Here is a 24,970-nt window from a genome sequence, read left to right as displayed (position 1 = left end):
CTTATTTTAGTTAGTGTTTTAAACCGCGGTATCGCGGTTTAAAACACTTTTTAAACGTTGTAGCCGGCGCAGGCAGATACGCGCTCGGCGCTTACCATGCGCGCGGCTCTCATTCACTTCCTATGTAGCCGCGTGCACGGTAAGCGCCGAGCGCGTACCTGCCTGCGCCGGCTACAACGTTTAAAAAGTGTTTTAAACCGCGATACCGCGGTTTAAAACACTAACTAAAATAAGCTCCGGCACCAGCTCACCCTGAGCTGGTGCCCGGTATTGCCATCGGAAACCTGCCACTACAAGTGGTAGGTTTCCTTTAACAGCTCAATATTTAAACAGTATTAGCAAATACTACTGAAGCTTCTTCCTTCCCCAGAACTTGTACAACCTTGTAGCAGATGCACACTGATCCCCTTTACGTCAGAATATACTCGAGCAGTAACAAAAGTGCTACATTTTTTTAAAATAATATATATAATTTTATTTAATAGCTAATTTTGTTAAACTTTGTTAAAATAGATATATTCTTCCCCAAAATTAGGAAGCTAGCCTGCTGTGCATGGTTGAAAATTGGATCTTCACTATTTAAACAAGTTCTCCCAATATTAAAAGTCCAGCGAGTCATAAGTAAAGTGATATAAGTCTTTCTTGACGGCCATAAGTAATCCAGGAACCGGTCTTTTCCCTCCGTGGTAGGAGGAGAACACAATACTTGGTATAGAGTCCTTGGCTGCGGGGTGTGGGGATGGGATTGTCCTCAGAAGTCGGGCATCCTGGAAGTTCCAGATCCTTGTGTAACAATCTTGTCCAACTGCACAGAAAGATAAAACGGGGTATTAGGTTATATGACACATCATATACATCGCCGATCCCATATAGGTTCTAATCTACTATAGTATAGTACAATATCCATACCTGCGAGCAGCAATCCTTCCTCTTCCTTCACGTGCACTGGTAAATGTGCATAACTGTTAACATGTCCTTCATAGTTGTGCACGGATTTCACCATCCGCAGATCCCACAGCTTTATCTAAAATGTACAATCACATAATTGTATGGACAAGGGGGAGGGGTTGTTCTGTATGTTTGTTAAAAACTGGAAAATTCTCAATAAAAATGTATTGGCTGAAATGTACAATCACAGATAATAGTGAGAGTAACCTGCAAAATGTTCTCCCCACAAGTCCAATAATCTGACCGCTCTAATTATAATGAATAAAGTTCAGTCAATTCAATATCAATAAACTTTGGATGATGCAGAAAAGTAATAACAATATAAAGTGTAGAAAATTGTGCACCTGTCACCAGGAATGTCTTTTTTTAGCTGGTGACAGGTTCCAATAATCTATGCCAGGGGTCCCCAAACTTTTTACATAGGCGGCCGCTCACTGTCCCCCTCAGATGGTTGGAGGGCCGGACTAAAGTCTAAAAATAAATAGCGGTACATGTGACCGCATCCATAATACACTGGCACCCCCCTCAATTAATTATTTAATATACCGGTACTGCACCCCCTTGTGAACTATTTTATTTATTGGCCCAATTAATTAATTAATATACTGGGACCTCTCTCCATTAATTATTGAATATGCCTCCCCCCCCATTAATGACTAAACTACCCCTCATAATTAATTATTTCCTATACCCGCACCATTAATTATTTCCTATGCTGCCCCTCATAATTAATTATTTCCTATGCTGCCCCTCATAATTAATTATTTCCTATGCTGCCCCTTATAATTAATTATTTCCTATGCTGCCCCTCATAATTAATTATTTCCTATGCTGCCCCTCATAATTAATTATTTCCTATTCTACCCCTAATAATTAATTATTTCCTATTCTACCCCTAATAATTAATTATTTCCTATGCTGCCCCTCATAACTAATTATTTCCTATGCTGCCCCTCATAACTAATTATTTCCTATGCTGCCCCTTATAATTAATTATTTCCTATGCTACCCCTTATAATTAATTATTTCTTATTCTGCCCCTTATAACCAACTATACTAGTCCCCAGTCGCCACAATCTTTTTACTGCCCTTTAATAAAAAAATAAAAACCCTGTACTCACCTAAGTCTTCTATCTTCTTGCCGCGTCCGGGCAGGAAGGGGTGCGCGGCCGCGCGATGACGTCATCACGCTGCCGCGCAGCCTAGTTCATGGAGCGATGTGCGCCGGGGTTGTATTCCGGCCACATCGCTCCAGTAATAGTGCTCGAGCGGTCGTTTCGAGCACTATACAGTGACGGGCAGGAGCTTCCTGTCCGGACGGACGGAGGCTCCTGCCCGACTGTCGCAGGCCGCGAGGGCCCGGCGCTGGCACGCAAAGTGTCGGGGGCCGGATTGAAATGCTCCATGGGCCGCATGTGGCCCGCGGGCCGTAGTTTGGGGAACCCTGATCTATGCTATGCGGATTTAAAAAAAAATGTCAGCATTCAGAATCATTTCAGTACTTAATTAAAGTTTAATTAACATTACCTGGATCCCTGCCAGTAGTATGTGGTGGGTCCCGAGGGAGGTGCAGCTGCAGCCCGTGTCAGTCTCCTCCTCTCCACACTCATCCAGCTCCCTTGTCGTGTGAATTGGGAAGGCAGGTAAGGGAGGGGGATAGGGTGGAGAAGAGGAATACTGCACAGACAGGCTGCAGCTACACCTCCCTCAGGATTCACTACATGATGCTTGGAGGGAGAAAGGTAATGTAAACTACTGAAATGATTCAGAATGCTGACAAAGGCATTTTAAAATCCGTATAGCATAGGCCATTGGAACCTCTCAGCAGCTAAAAATGCCATTCCTGCTAACAGGTTTCCTTTAGAGGAGTTGTACCTAGATAATGGGGCAGATTTATCAAGTGTCTGAAAGTCAGAATATTTCCCATTGCCCATGGCAACCAATCACAGCTCAGGTCTCATTTTACTGGTGCTTATGAATATTTTAAAGTGGAGCTGTGATTGGTTGCCATGGGCAACTAGAAATATTCTGACTTTCAGACACTTGATAAATCTGCCCCAATATGTTCGATCTGCAAGACCGGATTAATGGTGCATCGGGCCTAGAAATCCAACCCAATATATAGCAATAGAAATCAGGACCAAGCAAAACTGTTGATTTTTATGTATTTAATGTTTTCATAGATACAAAATACATGTGTGAAATATACATACACATGAATGCTGTTATTTTGCACCTCTGAAGACATTAAACACATGAAAATCAACACATCTGCTAGGAGTTCTACCTAGTTTGCGTCTTGTCCCCTATCCACAGGTTGATCAGTGAGGTAGGAACTGCTGGGGCCCCTAGCAATCCAGAGAACTGGGGCCCCATTCCCACTAATTGATGGAGAAGCGGGTGAGCCTGGACTAATACCAGATCATTGGGCGTCACTCGGACACCTGCTAATGAGCGCCAATCTCAATGCCAGAGAAAAGGCTCTTAGATGCAGTACCTGCCACTACACCAAGAACAGGTTCTGCTCTGCCACCAGTTGTAAATTAACAGATGTATAGATGGTGAAGGTTCACAGCTCTGTGTGGGTCTTCAGTTATTTCCTTTAGGGTGCGTCCACATGTTCAGTTTTTCAGATGCAGTTTTTGGAGCCAAAAGCAGATGTGGATGATAATACGTGAGGATTTATCATGAAGAAGTGCTGCTCCTCCTCCTCCTTTTACTCCATTCCTGGTTTGGGCATCAAAAACTGCATCTGAAAAACTGAACGTGTGGACGCACCCTTAGGTATTGTGAGCCAAATTCAGCCGCGGTGATTATGCAGAACAGGGGCTACTCTTTCCAGTGATTATACAGACTTGCGCCTGTTCTCTGGGCTCCACCACTCCTGGTTTTGGCTAACAATAACTGAAGACCTAATAGAGAAGTGAACAGGGCCTTACTGAATGAGTCCGGTGGGAAGTGTCTGATCAGTCCACGTAACAGGGCTGTGCACGACCAGATTACAGACCAACCACAATACAGAGGACAGGACTCAGAGTGATAGTGACACGCAAGGAGTCCTAGTCCTAGTTCATCCTAGCGGAACAGCACCGCCGCAGTGTTAGAATTACAGTTCAGTCCTGCTATTCTACATGGACTCCTTATATTACTATGATGCTCACGAGTCCCATCCTCTGCGCTGTGGTTGTTCTATGAAATACAGCCAGTGATTTATGGACCAACCATGGTCGTGCACTGCCAGTCCAACATTAATGTTACCAGTCCCTGTTAGCACGGTGTAATATCGCTTTCTGTTAGGGTTAAAGCATTTTTGGAGGGGAGAATAGGGAGACCCTTTTATTTCACAATGGGGCACAATCCATACGAGGCTAGGACTTCATTGCACAGGAGGATTTCCTTTATGGTTTTCTGTACCTGCCCAGACATATCGGACACCACCAAGTAGTTCTCATCCTGGAGAAGCCGCAGACAGGTGATGCTGGAGCTCTGAGAGAACGTCACGCCTTTCCTACAGTTATTAGGGGACCGATAGGGGACACGTAGATCGATAGAAAACACTTCTCCGGAGCGGCAGCCATTATACAGCAGTAAGTTCTACAAGAAGAGAAATTGATAAATCCTAAAGTCATATCCTTTGATGGCCAAACAAATAATCCACAAAGTAAAAAAAAATCTCTCTATAATAAGTGAGAACCACAGGATGGAAGGGGGATATATTGAAAATGATTTTCTGCTTAATTCACATCAATAATAATCTTTATTTATATAGCGCCATCATATTCCGTAGCGCTTTACAAATCATAGGGGACATGTACAAATGTAATATTACATTACAGAGTAAAAACCATAATACAAGTCATAATAGCAGTGGGGGTCCTGCTCACAAGAACTTACAGACTAAACATCAAAATTGAGAATCGAATTTTTGAATTGATATAAATTCATTACAGCAAACTATTAATATTGTTTGTGTAATGAAAAGTTATTACATGTTCCAATATGCTTTCTGTATCAATTTTTCACAATTTGCTAGATCTCTGCTTGCTGTCATCCAACAGGAAGCTTCATTGTTCACTTCCTGTGCATAAACACCGGTCCATGGTCATGTGATGTCACACAGGTGCATGACTCATTGGCATCACACAGCCTTGATTACACTGCGTATTAAAGCTAGCCATGTACTTGTGTGATACACATGACCATGGACCATTATTTATGTACAGGAAGTAAACAATGCAGCTACCTATAGAATGACAGCAAGCAGAGATCTAAAAACACGTGAAGAAGTGATACAGAAAGTACACTGGAAAATGTTTTCATCACACAAACAATATAAATTATTTGCTTAAAGTAGACAACCCCTTTAAGTATAAGTTTAAGGACTTTTCTTTAAATTTTAATTTTGAGGTTTAATTTACAAAAAGTTTTTTGTATATAATATACAGGCGGTCCCCTACTTAAGGACACCTGACTTACAGACAACCCATAGTTACAGACAGACCCCTCTGACCTCTGGTGAAGCTTTCTGAATGCTTTACTATAGTCCCAGACTGCAATGATCAGCTGTAAGGTGTCTGTAATGAAGCTTTATTGATAATCCTTGGTCCCATTACAGCAAAAAATGTTTAAAAAATATTTTTGGTCTGGATCTACAATTATAAAATATACAGATTCGACTTACATACAAATTCAATTTAAGAACAAACCTCCGGACCCTATCTTAATTTTCAAAAATAAGTATATTACCGACTTCCTTTTTTTGTGTCTGTCTTCATAATATGTACAGTCTTGGGCAACCGGGACAACAATGTCAATGTTTTTTTTATAATGTAGTGGAGTTTTTTTATTGGGAAATATTAAACCCCTAACAACCAGGCCCCTTTTTGTTTTTGCATTTTGGTTGGCACCTCACAATAAATAAGGGGGGTTTTGGGTGTCTTTTTGGGCACTCAGCCACTAAAAGGTTCGCCATCACTGCTCTAGGGTACTTTAACCCTACGTTGTCTGACTGATCCTGCCCTATACTGGCAAACTACAGTATGGCAGTCTAAGGGTACATTCACACAGCGGTATGGCCGCCGTGCGGACATACCGCCGTGTGCTGGAGAGGAGGAGGCGGCGGCCCCTCCTCCCTCCATAGAGAATAGCGGCGCACGGCCGCACACACGCCAAAAGATAGAGCATGCTCTATCTTTTTGCGGTGTGCGGGCCGGATCGGTGCCACACATGTGTGGCACCGCATCTGCGCCGCTATTGCCGTCTATGGGGACGTACATCCCCCACGTACGTCCCCACAGACGGCCATGTGAATGTGCCCTAAGGGGTTTTTCCACCTCATCTATAACAATGTGCAAATCGCTAAAGCGCGACAGCCTCGGGTCTTTGTATGACATGAGGCTGTCATGGTAACAGATTGCCTCATCCCAATGACGTCACGGGAAGCAATGATCTAAGCCTATATGGCGGCGCTGAAGTGCACATCTGCTGTGCCGTGACTCCTACACTGGCATCTCCCTAGGGTCTCGGGCTGTCTCTGATCACCTTCTGTGCATTGCGAGGGACCGCGGCAATGTCAGAATGAGGATATGTGAGATAAGTATTGCTTTTTGGTTTAACCTGTTCCTAGGCCTAAGACAAGCCTTCTTAGGACAAGGAGGACAGGTAGATTATCCAAAACATCTACATACAATATGGTGAATTACCTGTGTGGCAAATTGCTGAGCCAAAACATCACTGTTGGTCCGGAAAGTGTACTGAACATCGGTAATAGCATTGAGAACCAGGACTTGATTCCGCAGACCTTCCAAGGCAAGAAGAAAAGAGAACAGATGGAAATAGTAAAAACCGATGCATCCAGATGCTGTTCATATAAAGTGATGGCACACAGCTAGCCCTTCTCCCCTACCTCCCTGCTCCCCCTGCAATGAGTATCAGGTCTGTGCACAGAGCAGGAGGGGGTAGTGCCCAGGCAAAGTGCTTCAGGGGGTGTGTAATAGCCGGTGACTCTGGAGGGGCTCCGGTAACACCCCCTCCAAAGCACTTGTACTTCATTTACATAAATGTAAAAGTATATTTTATACCTAAAGTACAAAAGCAAAGCCCTAATAAACATATAGCTGTATTCACACTGCTGGGAGTTAGCCACCAGTCTTAATGGTGAATATATCTCAAAGTTGGCTGTTCCTTTAAAGGGGTTTTCTAGGTTGTGATGAGTAGGGTCTTCCGACTGCCCAGGAGTATGACAGGACTGTGGTGGCAGCGCCAGACCCTACAGCTTGCCTCAATCACAAGCATAATACCTACAAGGACAAACTGCTGCTCAATAAATAATGACTAAAGCTGCGACACTCAAGATCTATAAAGACCGAATATTATTTTTAGAAATGTTTAGGGTAAATAACCAACAATTGGTACAAATGGGATCAGAAGATAACTCCATGGTCACAAACCTGCTGCGTAAGAACACTCCAGGCGAGGGTTAAGGCACCATGCACAAGACCAGGCGTTAGAGATTCTGATATTATAGACCACTTCTGGACGGACATCATCTGGAAAGGCAAAGTTACTTCAATGATAAATTTGTATATTTTGAAACAAAATAGGTGAAAATGGAAGAACAATGTTGCAGCAATACTGAGATCCTCCTCCAAAAAGAGATTGTTAAAAAATGTATTGTAAAATCTACAAATCAGTCTCTTAGATAACCCACCAAGACTGATCTGGTCCCTTGTGGTGCAGCTGCTCAACCAACACTTCATATACTTTTATGGGACTTCCTAGACAGCCTCACATAAGTGAATGGAGTGGTCCAAGTTGCTGCATCAGACAAACATATCCCTTAGACCCCTTTCAGACGACATATGCTCTGTGCACTGCTTACCCCATCTCTCCATAGGGACGAATGGTGCCCGGCCGTACGTACAGAAAAAGATATATTTTTTCGTGTTGCAGGTACAGTGACACATATGTGCGCTCACCATGCCGTGATTCGGCACCATAGGCATCTATGGGGATTGATACCCGGCCGAAAAATGTGCGGCCAGATATCGGTTCCCTGAACGTCCGTTTGAAGGAGGCCTTAGAGTAAAAGCAAGCGGATGGTACCATAGTCTGCAGCCAAGTTCCTAAAACGACATGCTGGGATGAGACTGACACAGCCTGGGGCTTCTGGTTTTCCAAGAAAACAAACACTGAAAGACCGTCAAGGACTAGTAACTCATAAGGTCACAGGTGCAATATTCTGACACAGGATATCAGCGCAGTAAAAAGGATACAGAACATGGGAATCCGGAGCATTCAGTGAGGCCCAACATGCAGTTACCACCTTTGGAAAGAAAGAAAAAAAAATCTATAAATTACTAAATTAATCAATAATTAAGCAATTAAAGGAAACCTACCACCACGGATCTACCTATAAAGGCAGACCGGGTGGTAGGTGCATCTATTGGACATAAGAATAGACCTTTTAAGGGCTAATCCTCACGTCCCCACAATCTTTTTATTTCCCTAATAAAGCAGATTTTCTAAAGAGGCTACTGGGGCGTGGAGTAGCCGGAGCCAAGGGTACACTACGCCCCAGAAGCCTCTTTGTTCCTCCTACCAGATATCTTCGGCGCGTAGCTATTAGGAGCTGTGCGCCCTCGTCAGCGAAGCCTGCCGTCTGCGCAGTAAATTCCGGCTTTGGAGCAGGCTTCGCGGACGAGGGCACGCAGCTCCTCATAGCTGTGTGCCGAAGAGATCTGGTAGGGAGATCAAAGAGGCTACTTGGGCATAGAGTAGCCACGCCATGTAGCCTTAGCTCCTGCTACTCCACACCCCTGTAGCCTCTAGAAAACCTGCATATTAGGGAAATAAAAGCTATAAAAAGATTGCTGGACATGAGGATTAGCCCTTAAAAGGGCTATCCAAACGTCCTATAGATCTACCTACCACCCGATCTATCTTTATAGGTAGATCCATGGCGGTAGGTTTCCTTTAAACATTTCACCACTGCAAGCAAACCAACAGCAGATTTAACTGCTTTAAGACTTTAAATAAGCGGGCCACAGCCACATTAGGATGAGTTAAACAGGCTGTTACATACAGCCTGGTCTCTGCTGCAAGTTAACCCCTTAACTGCTGCAATCAAGCACGATCGCGGCAGCTAATGGGAGAGGCAGAGGGAACAGGACTTCAGAGGAAGACCTTAGTGTCTGCCATGTACGGTGGCATATTAGACCCAATTCCAGAATGGGTCTAATAGGCAAACTGTCAGTATAACAGATACTTCTGTATTGCAATGTATTGTATGAGGGATCAAGGAATCCCTAGTGTAAGTCTCCTATTGGGACATTAAAAAAACTGTTTAATAAAGATTTTTCAAAAATAAAATAAAAATAATTAAAAGACAGCCGTTTTATTCTGTTCTGCTGCATTAAACAGTTAAGAAATCTTAATCATTATGCTATTTTTACCATAAACATTAACACATTGGAAAATCTTACTGCAAAAAACAAGACCTCATATGCCCACGTCAAATAAAAAATAAAGTTGTGTCTTTTGGAATTTAAACAGGTAAAAACGGAAAAAAGTAATATCTCCTGAAGGCCTTTTTCGGCCGTGTACTCAAGGTGTAAACGGGAACCTGTCAAATAAACTAACCCACAGTAACTAAACATATGTTCGTCTAGTTCAGCAACGCATCCAGCTTTCCGATTCTTAAAGGGCACTACAAAAATGGATGTTCAATGTGACTCGCTGAAGAGAAATCAGCTCCCTCATTCTCCCCTCCCTTAAAAATGACCTTCAGCAAGTCACACACAGCCAACGTCTCTCCCATTCATGAGGGAGGAGGGAATGCAGTGGCTGATCCGTGCCTAAGAGAAAGCAGGGCCCTTTTTTTTATCGGGAAGCTAGAGGCGCAGCTGGGCAGGAAGGACATGAATATACCAGACTCCAGTTGATCAGACTCATATGGGGTCACTTGGAAAGATGGCGAGTCAACTTTAGGACTGGATTGTGGAACTTTATAGGTATGGGGGGCACAATATATGGACAGCTATACTAATGCATAATAGCAGTTGTTTAGTTTAACTGACAGGTTCCCTTTATTGAGGACATATTGGGGCACATTGGGGCTTTGCGTCGCATTTCTGTCGGATTTTGCACATTCTTTTAAGTGTAAACTGCTTGCACAGGTAGTTAACAAGTGTCTGCGCCACATTTGTGTCTAGCTGTCACATTTGTGCGCCAGATTTAACATACATGTGTGTCGCACGCCAAATTTTAAAGGTGCACCACAAAAAAGTTGGTGAACTCTGTCGGGCCAGTGCAGGGAAGCATGATTCAGGCGCACGCTCTTATTGAATCTGGCAATCAGCATTATATGCGGGAAGAGCACTTTTAGTGCAGTTACATTCTTAGTAAATGTGCCCCATAAATAAAGTAAAGTCCCTTGGAAAACGTAAGTGACGTCCTATGTCAGAGGAGGCCAGTCAACAATGGGACCCCCTGGAACTTTTGGTTGAGTGCAGGACCCGTCAACTGAAATTCAGAACCAAAACAGGAACCAGTTGCTAGGTAAGTATGTTTTTTTCTTTTACCCTAGGCCCAGCCCCCAGCATCAATGAGACGATCCCGCTAAGGAAAACATTGTGGTACCTTCTGACTGGTAAAATAAAGATTATCATCATGGCTCTCTACTGTCGGCACATCTTTCCATAGTCCATTGAGGTTCAGCAGATCATATTTACAGAAACCATTCTCCAAATCGTTCACTACAAATAGGCGTTCACAGGGGGAGTCTGCCTGGAGAAGATACAGAATACAGACATATTGATGGATCACAGTATAAGTTAACAATTGGTCATAATTTTACACAAATCTTCCTTAGGATTGCCAACACAATACACTTACCAGAATGAACTCATACTTGAGTGTCTCGACTCCTACAGATTCGGGATTCACAATAGTCACCTTCTTCATCTGCATACAGCTCACTTTCATCTCATGAATACGTCTGAAGGGATGAAGAAGTATGTACAGATTTAATCTATAAGTCTATAATATTTGCTACGAGATCAAACAGGCAAAATCAGTCATTGGGGTTTATAGGTGCGGGTCTGTATTGTAAAGTACAAGAGGATGTAAACTGCAGCCCATAATCTGCAGGAGGGGTAACATGGGACCCCTGAGGTAATGATTGCTGGAGGCCCCAATGGAACAACTTAAAGGGATTAAAAACACTAATAGTGAGACTAGAGAGTAGGGTTGCACGATGTATCATAACCTCAGCACCTGTGCGATACTCAGAACACTTCAATACTTGGTTTCTGTCATTTTCGGTAATGAACAACTTTTGGAGACATGGGGCAGGAAATCCTTTTTATAGATGTGTAGGGTATCCTTTGTATAGGAGTTATTGGCCAGCAGCAGAGAAGGAACCTCATTATCAGGGAACTATCATGAACTGTCCATATAAGCTGCTTCTACATCTCCCAGGGCTTCCACTGACACAAGGTCTCTAAATAATTTCATGTTATTTTATAAATATTTTTTGGGCAAGATGGGGATTTGAACTTACAACCTCCACTCTCTACTAAACAGTGCCTTTAAAGGGAACCAGTCATCAGAAATTGGCCTAATAAACCACTACCAGTATATTGTGAAACAGCTGAACACCTTCCAGATCATGTTTCTTTCATGACCCAGCATATTGGCATCATCCAGAAAATCAACTTTGAAGTCATGGAGGCGGAGAGTTTATCATTGAAGTCAAGCTCTCCCTGCCTCTGAAAACCTCCTCCCATGTGACTGACATCATGCGCCAGACTTCAGGAGATCTGATCAATGTCGCCTCTGGATGAAGGACCATCAATTACAGTGAAGGGGCATTCTGAGGCAGAAAAAGCTTGACTTCAGTGTTAAACTCTCCACCTCCTTGACTTCATAAAACCAATTTACATCCAACTTCAAAGTTGATTTTCTGGATGATGCCACCACACAGGGTCATGAATGAAACATGATCTAGAAGCTGCTTAGCAACAAACTGCTAGTGGTTAATTAGGCCAATTTCTGATGACGGTTTCCATTTAATGGGAGGATTTTATCTAACTAAGAGCTTCCATAGAGTTACACTGTGACACTCAATGCACTGGTATATAGAGAAGTATCTTTTCAGAGATCTACTTATATATCACTACATTATTTTTTGTTTGTTTTTAAATATAATTAACACAGTTAAATTAAATTAATACAAATTTATAAACACAAAACAAATTATACATTTTATATGAGCATGCCCAGGACAACATTCACAATAGATATACATATAATAAACTAAAGCTCTACTTCTAAAACGCTGGTCAATCGTTACTAATCACATACGTTTAGTTTATGAACGCATATGCGATTGGTCTGAGCCCCGCCCCCAGACATTTGTGGTCCTAATTACAACCTTTGTCTTTAAATATGTTATGGTTTCTAATAACATCCAGTGACTTTTTGCAGATTTGCTCACACCTGCAATAGGTGGTAGAGGGCAGAGATCCAAGCTGTTGTTTACGAAGCAGTAATGAGGCGTTCAATCCGAGTCTGCTCGACTTCTGCGGAAAATGATACAAGCAGATGTTAGCCATTATTATTATTTATTTTGAAGAGACATTGATTCCACAGCGCTGTACCTAGAAAAGAAGTGTACATATATTATATGCTGGAAATACAATAAATGTGAACTACGTGCATGACAGGAGCCCCTGAGGGCTTAGTCTACAAAGGAAGAGGCTAGGATACAAGTTGCTCAAATGGTAGTATAATGGAAGCAGGGTTAGCAGAGAGGACAGTGCAATATGTGAAAAGTTCCAGTGTATGTAAAGGCACCAGAGAACAATAAGTGGATGTAAGATGCAGGGGCATAACTATGATAGCCAGGGTCCCATAGCAGGCTTCTAAATGGGGCCCCCCCGTCCAACTTAAAAATACACAATTGTATACTCACACATGTCAGTTACAATCACGCATTTATTCACTCATTCGCACACACATATAGATCATATACACACACATACAGTGTCATATACAGACATACAGCATGTATACACACATACAGTATATACACACACCATATACATCATAGTTACAGTATATACATAATATTCTGTGCAATGTCCAGCATAATATGTATGTAAAGGTGAACATCCTACACTCTTTAGTGTGTCAGGTTGGAGATGGGGCCCCCTGACACTGCGGCCCCCATGGCAGCTGCTATCACTGTAGGTACCCCCCTGGTAAGATGTGCAAATATGAGAAGGGTCTGAAGTATGGAGCAGGCAGGTTGTATGTCACTATCAGCAATATATTACCAGTTAAAGGGTGTTTCCATTTCAGCAAAGTTATGTTATTGTTTGTATTCTAAAAATATTATACAACTTTCCAATATACTTTCTGCATCAATTCCTCATAGTTTTCTAGATCTCTGCTTGCTGTCATTCTATAAAAAGCTTCTGCGTTTACTTCCAGTGGACAGAAATCTGCCCATGATCACACTGTTGCATGGCTCATTATAACCCACAGCTCTGATTACATTCAGGGAACCTGTCACCAGAGGACTGTTTTTAGCAGTGACCAGGTTCCCACAGACACAAATAAGCATAATGCAAAATGTTTTTTACAATATAAATTTTTATGGTTAATGAAATCACTCCTCATCCTCCATGGAAATTCCCTTTAAAATGTTTATTCATAATTGTAATGTACACTGTACTTTCGCATAAAGTATACCCGTGTCTGACCCTTTTTTTTGTTATTGACTGCAGTCATTTATGTGCATGACGTATGTCTTGTTAATACAAAAAAGCTTTGTTTAGTAAAAATTACCTGATTTACAGGGGTTTTTCCATTAAAGAAAGTTCTCAAGTTTTAATCCAATAGTGATGTTTACACTATAAAGACCATTTTTACCCCTTACTTTGCAATGTTAGTCAGTTTTATTGCTGTTCTTGGTCCTGTCACTTCCTACACAAGTCAGTGTAGGATTCCAAAATGTGGGCAGGGACTCTCTAAGCAGACACTTCATAATCCCTCTGTGCTATGAGATGCTGTGTGCTGACAATGTGCTTAGATTATCAGGTTACAGGTTTATCTACACTTTTAATTAGTATCACTAGTATCTGACACAGAAAAAAAGAGAGATGAGACAGATCAGAGATGATAAGATCCACACAATGACACTCTCAGCTCTGCTAACTCACACAGAGTCGGCTCTGCTATATGCCTCCCTCCCCGATAAAGACCTTATCTGTCTGTAGCTAGTAGAGTAAGTCTCTGCACGCTGCTGATTGCCGGTAGGAAGTGCCTGAGCTGGTCTTGTAATGCAGTGGGGAGGGGCAGGAGGCAGAGATCAGACAATAGAAGCTATTCATGACCATAGTCAGAAGATTTACGGTCCCTGGTTGTATCCAGGGACAGCCAAAATTGTAAACACCAGGACTGATAGAGGCAGGTTGGAATTATATCTGTGAAATGCTGCATCTTTGTTAAAAACAGTGAATTAGAGAATGTGTTATTTTATTATCCTGAGTAGATATAAGAATACCCATTTAAAGAAATGTAATCCACTTAAAAAACATAAAAGTACTGTATATGTATCAAACCACAACTGGAAATAACAAAAAAAACATTTCTATGCCAAAAAAAAGTGACTACATTCATTACATATATTTTCACTTCCAAAACAACAATGTCAAGCTTTACCTTCCTATTTTTATCTTCTTCAAGGTCCTGTAATCTCTTCACCTCCATTTGCTTCTTCATTATTCCCTCCTTTGTCAGCGGGTTACAGTTATTGTGCCCCGGTAGCAAGCGGAAATATCTGTTCTTTTCGGGATCATAGTAAAACCCTGGAAGTTCTGAACGGATACAAAAAAGTCAAACATATTTTTATTAGTTACCGTATTTTTCGGACTATAAGGCGCACCGGAGTATAAGGCGCACCATCAATAAATGCCTGCTGAAACGTCTAGGTTCATATATAAGGCGCACTGGATTATAAGGCGCACCTGATTATAAGGACGAATGACCAGCAGGTGGCAGACCTGTGCACAGTTCAAGGCAGCTGTTGTCTGTAAGTACGGTTCATATAGTCCAGGCGCGCTGGACTAAATCAAAGCCTTTTTTTTTCCCGCCTTATAGTCCGAAAAATATGGTACATAAAATTTAGGACAAACTACAAGTAGATTTTGTATAGTTCATGCCTGGGTGGTAAGAGGAGCACAGCTCAGATCTATGTGTAGTAGGTGAGCAGCTACAGAGCAGAGCCGAGATTTCGGATCCATTCTCTGTTCGCTCATCAATAATCTCAAAATCTCGCGCCTACAAACGTGGGTTCACCAAGGCGGAGAAGACAACCTTTGACATATTTAGTTAAAATACATACACAGTGTGCTCACCACACAGTGTCTATGGGGGCATATTGTGCAGTTGTCACCCGACCGCCATTCGATCATGTACATTGGATAAGAGATCCAAATGACGAAAACCCACTTATTAACCCCAAAATTTGTTAATAGATGAGGGTGCCATTAAAATGCTTACCGGGTACTGAAGATGACTGAGTTGAACTAGAAGAAGAACCTGTGGAGGAGCTTGGGCTGGCAACGTCAGAGGATGCTCCTGTTCTACACCTGTAAAATAAAAAACAATATGAAAAACACATGTAAAAATTGTGAAAAAAAAGGTTATACTACTAATAATATTTATTTTATACCCATGCTCTGGGTGGGTGATCACTCCTTACAACACTGCTCTATTTACATGGGGTAAATGGAGGTCACGGTTTTCGGGATTGCTGTTGGTGCTAGCAGTTAGGAGAAGACACTATTGCAACAGAATAAGGCAGCTGCTCACAAATGTATGGGAAAAACAAGTGTTAAAGGGAACCTGTCACAAGAGGGCTGTTTTCAGTGGTGACCAGGTTCCCATAGACACAGTAAAGCATAATGCAAAACTGCTTTTACAGAATCTCTAACTTTTATGGTTAACTAAATAAATTAGAACAAACTTTCCCTTGCTCCCTGCCAGCTTTCAGCGTCAAGTCCCAGGGGTGTGTGGTCCTACTTGCCATGTGCCAAGAGCAGTGAAGATCTACGGCCAGTCTTCACATGAAGCTGAAAACTGGCAGGGAACCAGGGAAAGTTTATTTCATTAACCATAAAAGTGAGATATTCTGTAAAAACAGTTTTGCATTATGCTTTACTGTGTCTGTGGGAGCCTGGTTACTACTAAAGACAGCACTGGTGACAGGTTCCCTTTAAAGGAAATCTGCCATCAAAAATCATCATGATAAAACAGGGACACTTACTCATAGATCCAGGCAATGTAACTGTGGTAATCTTCTTATATGTGTTATACATGGCCTCCATCCTTCTAAAATTAACTTTTACAATTATGTTAATGATTCCCTAGCCCCACTTTGATCTGGCTTCACAGACTGTCACACTGTCTCACCCTCCCCCTACTCCCTCAGTACTGAGATTACAGCAGGAAGTGCTCACTGAGGAAGCAAAGGGGAGGGTAAGAAAGTGTAACAGTCTGTACAGCCAGATCACAGAGGGGATAAGGTACCGCATCAGGCTCATTAACATAATTTTGATGTATTCACAAGTTGAGTTTAGATTGAAGGAGGCCATGGATAACAGATATAAGAAGATTACCACAGTCATGGGGCCTGGATCTATGAGTAAGTGTCCCTGGCTTATTCATGCTGGTAGATTTCCTTTAACATCCGTTTTTTCATGGCTCATTTTAAACAGTCCGGCAACTGCTTTTCACAGATCCATGTGAACTATAGTGATCTGTGGAAAAATGTTTTTTTCACAGCTGTGGGAACTTAGCCATTAAAAAGTATAGCCAGGTGCCATCTATTAAAAAATCAGAAGGCATGTTGATAATGTTCATTATTATAATGATTAATTAAAATGTACATGCCCTAAATGTTGTTAAAAACCCCTTCAGTAGATGTATCAATTTGTGAACAATTTAGAAGTTACCGTATATACTCGAGCATAAGCCAAGTTTTTCAGCACAAAAAATGTTCCGAAAAACCCAAACTTGGCTTATACTCGAGTCAAAAAAAATAAAAACTCACTTTTCCAGCACCCGCAACTGTCTGTATAACGGGGCGGGAGGTTGCCTGCATAATGGGGGGCAGGGGCTGGCTGTCTATACACCACGGGGGGCAGGGGCTGGCTGTCTATACACCACGGGGGGCAGGGGCTGGCTGTCTATACACCACGGGGGGCAGGGGCTGGCTGTCTATACACCACGGGGGGCAGGGGCTGGCTGTCTATACACCACGGGGGGCAGGGGCTGGCTGTCTATACACCACGGGGGGCAGGGGCTGGCTGTCTATACACCACGGGGGGCAGGGGCTGGCTGTCTATACACCACGGGGGGCAGGGGCTGGCTGTCTATACACCACGGGGGGCAGGGGCTGGCTGTCTATACACCACGGGGGGCAGGGGCTGGCTGTCTATACACCACGGGGGGCAGGGGCTGGCTGTCTATACACCACGGGGGGCAGGCTGGCTGTCTATACACCACGGGGGGCAGGCTGGCTGTCTATACACCACGGGGGGCAGGCTGGCTGTCTATACACCACGGGGGGCAGGCTGGCTGTCTATACACCACGGGGGGCAGGCTGGCTGTCTATACACCACGGGGGGCAGGCTGGCTGTCTATACACCACAGGGGGCAGGCTGGCTGTCTATACACCACAGGGGGCAGGCTGGCTGTCTATACACCACAGGGGGCAGGCTGGCTGTCTATACACCACAGGGGGCAGGCTGGCTGTCTATACACCACAGGGGGCAGGCTGGCTGTCTATACACCACAGGGGGCAGGCTGGCTGTCTATACACCACAGGGGGCAGGCTGGCTGTCTATACACCACAGGGGGCAGGCTGGCTGTCTATACACCACAGGGGGCAGGCTGGCTGTCTATACACCACAGGGGGCAGGCTGGCTGTCTATACACCACAGGGGGCAGGCTGGCTGTCTATACACCACAGGGGGCAGGCTGGCTGTCTATACACCACAGGGGGCAGGCTGGCTGTCTATACACCACAGGGGGCAGGCTGGCTGTCTATACACCACAGGGGGCAGGCTGGCTGTCTATACACCACAGGGGGCAGGCTGGCTGTCTATACACCACAGGGGGCAGGCTGGCTGTCTATACACCACAGGGGGCAGGCTGGCTGTCTATACACCACAGGGGGCAGGCTGGCTGTCTATACACCACAGGGGGCAGGCTGGCTGTCTATACACCACAGGGGGCAGGCTGGCTGTCTATACACCACAGGGGGCAGGCTGGCTGTCTATACACCACAGGGGGCAGGCTGGCTGTCTATACACCACAGGGGGCAGGCTGGCTGTCTATACACCACAGGGGGCAGGCTGGCTGTCTATACACCACAGGGGGCAGGCTGGCTGTCTATACACTACAGGGGGCAGGCTGGCTGTCTATACACTACAGGGGGCAGGCTGGCTGTATACTACTGGGGGCTTGCTTGCTATATACTGGGGGGGGGGGGGGGAGGGTAAACTGTGACCAATCCATTTCCCACCCTCTGCTTATATTCGAGTCAATAGGTTTTCCCAGGTTTTTTGTGGTAAAATTAGGGGCCTTGGCTTATACGTCAGCTTATACTCAAGTATATACCCCACATCCTTAAAGGTCTAAGAAATATACAGATGTGAATAATAGCTTAAAGCTACAATCTACCATCAAAAACAAGAATGGATAAACCAGGGACACATACTCATAAATCCAGGCACTGTGCCTGTAGTAATTTTCTTATATTTGTTATTCATGGCCTCCTTCCTTCTAAAATCAACTTTTAAAATGATGCTAGTGAGCCTGAGGGGTGAGCCCCTCCGCACTGCAGATTCACAGGTTGCTACAATAAGCGGAACATGTCTCTGCCTGTGTAATCTAACATCAGCAGGATATGCTCTTGTAACACCCTGTGAAAAGACATCACCGAGAGGCTCTGGAAACACCCCCCATAGCCCCTCAGGTTCAGTAGCATCATTATAAAAAGTTAATTTTAAAAGGAAGGAAGCTAATTAGGTTACCACAGTCACGGTGCCTGGATGTGTAGGTGTTCCTGGTTTATCATGCTGAATTTTGATGGCAGATTTTCTTTAAGATCACCTATAATTGTTGTGCCAACGTGTATCTTGTCTACGCCAGTTACGATGTCTATTGTGTCCTCTTCCTTCTGGCTTGTAATTCCGTCTCATTCTACCTGTGTTTAGTAAAAAAAAAAAAAAAAAAAAAAATGACAATGGACCTCAAATTATAAAGCAATTTTTCATAAAAAACATGTACCGCATTTTTCGGCCTATAAGGCGAACCAAAAATCCTTTAATTTTCTGAGAAATCAAAGGTGCGCCTTATAGGCCGGTGCGCCTTATATATGAACTTATACAGAAATGTACTACAGACAAGATGTACTGTACATTTACCAGTGTTTAATAGCTCCATCCCCAGAAATTTCCTGCACCTTCCCACACAGTATACAGGGTCCCTAGCTCCTGAAGTGCCCTGGCACCACAGCTAACATTGTGCCCACCTTGCCCTCCCCTAGCACGGAGAGACCGGAGCTGCCATAGTGCTGACCAGAGGCAATCATCATCATCAGTAAACATACCTGACAGCCCTGTAACAGGGGAAAGAGAAGGAGCCACAGGGAACCCCACAGGAATAACACCCTGCCTGAGGAGGGAAGGAGGAGGGGCAGAGGGAGACAGCTTAACCCCTGCTGCATCACCCTGCATTAACCCCCAGCAGCCCATACCTCTGAGATCGGAGTTCTCTGACACGCTGAAGACAAGTTTCCCGGGAAGTGTAGCTGGTTTGAACTGTGCACAGCCACCTGCTGGTCATTTTTAGGTACTGCATTTGATCCTGCGCCTTATATATGAACCTAGATGTCTTAGCAAGCATTTATTAGAGGTGCGCCTTATAGGCCGAAAAATACGGTACATAAAAAATGTGTTATATATATGATAAAACTAAAATGCTCTGATTTTTGCGCTCGTCAGACTGCTTTCCTCCTCTGCAGTGCGTCTCTTATCTCCTGTATCTAGGTTATGGTCACCATCTCCTCCACACACTGGTATTAAAAAAAACAAAATACATGCATTGTTCTGTACAAGGCCAAAGATACATCAGTTAGGTAATATGTACATGAATATTGGTATCCTCCAAGTGTTATCTGGTTTAATGAGCAGATGTCACACTGACACATTCATTTCAATGGACCCGTGCATAGGACTTAAACTTTCAATGATCCTTGTGAAGGTTGTAGAAAACTCATAACAGGTCCTGTTCCTGCATGTGTTTGCAACTCTTGCCTTCCCATGGAAGTCTATGTGAAAAATGCAGACACCACACAGGTGTCATCTGTGTACTGTCACTGTTTAGGTGATGCAATCATGTGACCCTTCAAAGAGTTGGGTCAAGCTAGTGACATCATTTGCCGACCTTTTTTTTTTTGGAAGATCTTAAAATATAAATGAAACATGGACAATCCCTACAAGGGTGATACCACACATGGCGTTTTGAACCGTTTTTGGTTCTTTTTTAAGCGGTTCGTCCATAAATCGCATCCGTTTTTGACCAGTGTTAATTTAATTGGTAAAACCTGTCAAAGATGCATGCGTTTTTTAACAGACTGCTTAAAAACGGACCAAAAACGGGTTCAAAACGCCACTTGTGGCATCACCCCAACACATTATACACAGATGACACGATGATGAAAAAAACACAACACAAACGCAGGTATCCTCAACGTACACATAAGGAGACTGTCAAAAGTTTTAGACATCATCACAAAGTAACCGAGAAATAATCAGATGACAGAGGCGCAATTTTATTACCTTCTGAAAATCGTGAATATTACAGGACGCGGAAGTGGCACATAGATTCCCCTATTATCTGAATATCTGTTCCATAGATGAGCCTGGACTTGTCTGTATCATACACTTCAGATAAATGGGAGTCCCAACAAATCTGAAGACTCTATTATACAGAAGGAGATAGGTGCTCATAAGACAATCACCAGGTGATGACGTAACATGTTAAGCCTAATGGTGACGTCACCCCCTGCAGTGACATCTAAAAGGAGGGTCAGATATCAGATACTCACAAACTGGACCCAGAACCGGAGCCGCAGGAAGAAGTACTGTTATTACACGTGGAAGCGCGTCATCATAGAGTCTTCTCACTGGAGGCAAGAGCGGCCGGTTCAGCGCACTACACCGACATCTAGTGGCGGCAGCTATTACTACATCCAGAAATCAAGCAGAAACGAGAGCGCCCGCCGATGTATCACACTGACATCTAGCGGTGGCAGCCGGGAGTACGTGCAAGACAGAAATGGGCAAGGTGAGTGAAGATTGTGAGGAACCAATAAAGTTTTCGCTTTTATCTATCACCTTTTTGCGAGGACCCATTTTATGTGCTGATGTTGATGCAGGTAAATCAGTATTTCCATACACAGAATGAGAAGCTGTTCTGCGGGATACATGTTATTTCCACACAGGGTCGACTCCAGGTTCCAGTAGGCCCCTGGGCGACAGAGCCTCAGTGGGCCCCATTGCAGGGAACTCATGTGGCGACATTAAAAATTCAGAAACTCAAACAGTCCCCTGTTCCCAAAAATATTTCCTAGTTTATCATCCCAAACAGCCGCACATGGTTATTTTATATAAAACACCCCCTATGGATTCATTAGATACAGCCCACCTCAGAACAACGGATACAACCGTATGTGAGCCCCCCAGCATCTCTGGCCTCTGGCACTTACCCAGGTATGCCCAGTACTGGCGCCAGCCCTGTTTCCAGATAATTTTTAGAGTTTTAAAAAGTTGAAAATGAGCATTTTACAATGGTGCTTCTCACGGCTTGAGCAGAACGGGTTTATGTTTTAAATTTCTGACATAATGCTGTGTATTGTAGTAAAGCCAAGAAAAAGATGAATGGTCAGCACAACCAGAAGTCTACATGAGCTGATGCAACAACATATATAATCAATGAACCAGCAAAAAATGCTCTAATGTAACAAAAAATAAAGAATAAAAAATTCTAACTTTATTCAATTCAAACAGAGACAATATAAGACATACAATTTAAAACCATCTAAAACATGTAATATACATGTGATGCGGCTGGTGACCCAGGTAGGGCTCAACACAGTACTACCTCCTGCCGATCACTCAGTAGTGATAACACTTCCTCCCACAAATAATATGTTTATAGTCAACCAAATATACAAACTTTCTCTTTTTTTTTTTTGGAGACTCTGGCTTGTGGTTCATTGCAATTTATCTTTACCTCTATGCACTTGCACTTTAGGTATATATATGTGATTACCAGGTTATATGAATTGTTTATTACACACTGTTTCACGTCTTTATATGTACATGGTCACATGTCTGACCGTGACCATGAGGAACTCCGTTATGACCGTGAGGAACTCTTATGTTTATTATTGACATTTGTTTTGTATATTTGCCCTGCTCACTCCATAGGCCGGCAGTGACTGCCCTGCGTAATGCGTTAGTCACCGCCCCTAATCCCGCCCCCCTCATGAATACACCGAACAGCTTTGAGAGCGGTCTGGCGTTACATTGTACTCCGCCAGACCGCTCCGCTTGTACTTCTGGGTGACAGGTCCTCTTCAAGTGATGATGTACGGTTTAGGGCCATAGCCAGTTCACAGCATACGACTTACGCTGTGTGCCAGTCTGTCCCAAACTCCAGTCAGCACAACTGAACACAGCGGGACTTATTTTTGTCGGACTGTTCGTTGTTTTCGGGGATTGCACGGCTTTGATAGGTATTTAACAGGTGTCTGCGCTGGGATTGTGTCGAAATCGGGGGAGCGTGCTGATTCGGACTGAGCGCGGGATTTACCTTTCAATTTGTGTCGCAAGACAATGCACTTACATGCACCAGGAAGAAGAAGGTGAATTCGGTTGAACCTGAGCGTGCGTGAACACCGTCGGACAGGTAAGTAAATGTGCCCTAGCATATAGGGGATAATAGTGGGGTCTGACATTTGGAATCTGAACAGAGAGGACCTAACTGCTGGGACCCCACCAATCACAAGAAAATGCATTACACAGGAACAGGAGTCTGATTTTCACCAATTACTTTATACAGGATCAGAGGAATGTTTAATGGCTATTGAAGGTCAGTGGACTTGTTGCGCAGACTGTTACACTGTCTTCCTTACCCCTTTGCTCCCTCCACACTCAATAATCTCACGGTAGTAGAGGAAGTTTCGGCACAAAGTGGGAAGGGGAGTGCTCCTGCACAGATCAACAGCGTATGAGTCTGCAGCACGGAGGGGCTCTGGTAAACACCCCCCCCCCTGAAAACTGTCTTACTAAAATAATTTTAATAGTTGTTTTAAAAGGAAGGAGGCCATGGATAGCAAATAAAAGAGATTACCACTGTCACGTTGCCTGTATCTATGAGTAAGTGGCTTATTATGCTTGATTATTGTCCTCCATCCTCCCTTATATTGTGGCCTCCGGTCCACCATACCTCTGTTGTTTGACATTAAACAAAAAAAACTTGGTTACTTACTTTTCCATTGTTTCTCTGCAGCAGTCCTGCTTCCTCTTCTCCCAGTGCACAATGGGGACAAGGTAAGCCAGGGGAGGAGCTACCACCACACATCTCTGCTAAAGATCAGAATCAGGCTTGTGGAGGCAGCATGAGCTCCTGGTGGGACAATTTGGTACACCACCGGACAATCTCCCGACCACCTGGGACAGCAGAACAAACTGGGACTTCCCTCCTGGATCTGGGACAGTTGGCAGCTATGCCCTCATATTGTGATCTTCTCATCTGCTGCTCTGTACAGCTATGAAACCGGCAGGCAGAATGGCGCACCTACTGGCTAGCCCCAAGCACACAGCAGCAGCATAGGCACAGTGATAGAGGTGACGGTTCTATTATGGCTGTTGTCAGTATAGACTTAGGGCTGTTTCACACGAACGTGTACAAGACTGCACACAGAGCTAATACAGTTCCAGCACGGCTGTTTGGCGCACTTGCATTATACTCCTATATAATCCAGGGACTCCCATGCTCAGCTCGTGGGATTGTGCCACCATACGGCATGTATACATGGGACCGCCCTATGACAGTTCTCCACCCTCCAGACCCTGAGTGAATTTAACTGCCGCCACTCATCACATACAACACTGATGAGACATCTGCCTAAATTATGCCCAAATATAATGGCTAGAAAAATTGCCATGGGGGATTTCTTTTTACTGAGTTTCAAAAATTCTTTATCATGTCCTCAGGGGCGCACAACCCATGAGGCGACTTGAGAAAGTTGCCTCAGGGCGGCTGCTTGGTGGAGGCGGCAAAATCTTGCCCCCCCCCCCCCCCCTCCATAAAATGCTATCTGGCTGCTACCCAGAAACACCTGGCCGTGGCCAGTGAATTTGCATGTTAAAAAAAAAAACACGTTATCCTCACCTTTGGCTTCTTCTCCACTAAGGCTCTGTCCTCTTTCCGGCCTTGGCGCACAAATCATTATGTCCTGTGGTATCGCGACCGGATTACGTCACCGAATGACGCACGCTCGCGGGTTGGGAAGCAGACGGATCAGCAGGGAGAAGAAGCCGAAGGTGAGGATATCGTTTTTTTTTCAGGGGCCCTGCTATAGACATTACATTTAAGAGGGAGGGGGGGGGGCACTGCAGGGGACATTCCATTACAAGGGGACTCTGCAGAGGTGATAACATGAAAGGAGAGCGCTCTGCAGGGGAAATAAGATTAAAGGGAAGAGCTTTGCAGGGGACAGAACTTTAAAGGGGAGGGCACTGCAGGGGACTTAACATTAAAGGAGAGGGCTCTACAGTGGACATAACATTAAAGGGGGGCTCTGCAGGGAACATTTCATTAAAAGGGGGCTTTGCATGGGACAATATATTAAAGGAAGGCTCTGCTGGGGACATAT

At 44.0% G+C, this 24,970-nt stretch overlaps 1 protein-coding gene across 6 annotated transcripts; it reads right to left on the bottom strand.

Annotated features, from left to right (window-relative positions):
• Positions 1 to 449: 449 nt before the first annotated feature.
• On the bottom strand, positions 450 to 21,287 carry DCAF4 (DDB1 and CUL4 associated factor 4). Of its 6 annotated transcripts, XM_072115627.1 has the most exons (15): positions 21,134 to 21,253; positions 20,865 to 21,006; positions 19,135 to 19,228; positions 15,517 to 15,605; positions 14,677 to 14,831; positions 12,448 to 12,530; positions 10,843 to 10,945; positions 10,588 to 10,734; positions 8,223 to 8,272; positions 8,053 to 8,138; positions 7,398 to 7,496; positions 6,651 to 6,748; positions 4,363 to 4,542; positions 910 to 1,024; positions 450 to 805 (listed from the first exon to the last, which is right to left on the bottom strand). In XM_072115627.1, the coding sequence occupies exons 3-15, from the start codon at positions 19,221 to 19,223 to the stop codon at positions 600 to 602; spliced, it is 1,500 nt and encodes a 499-aa protein (XP_071971728.1). In that variant the 5' UTR covers positions 19,224 to 19,228; positions 20,865 to 21,006; positions 21,134 to 21,253; the 3' UTR covers positions 450 to 599. The 6 variants fall into 6 exon arrangements, with proteins under 6 accessions (XP_071971728.1, XP_071971726.1, XP_071971729.1 ...); XM_072115625.1 differs by lacking the exon at positions 20,865 to 21,006 and having other exon boundaries at positions 21,134 to 21,287; XM_072115628.1 differs by lacking the exon at positions 20,865 to 21,006 and having other exon boundaries at positions 15,517 to 15,599; positions 21,134 to 21,287.
• Positions 21,288 to 24,970: the final 3,683 nt, after the last annotated feature.

This window comes from Engystomops pustulosus, chromosome 7, assembly GCF_040894005.1.
Source record: "Engystomops pustulosus chromosome 7, aEngPut4.maternal, whole genome shotgun sequence".
Classification (NCBI taxonomy): domain Eukaryota; kingdom Metazoa; phylum Chordata; class Amphibia; order Anura; family Leptodactylidae; genus Engystomops; species Engystomops pustulosus.
This window is presented reverse-complemented; position numbering and strand designations above follow the sequence as displayed.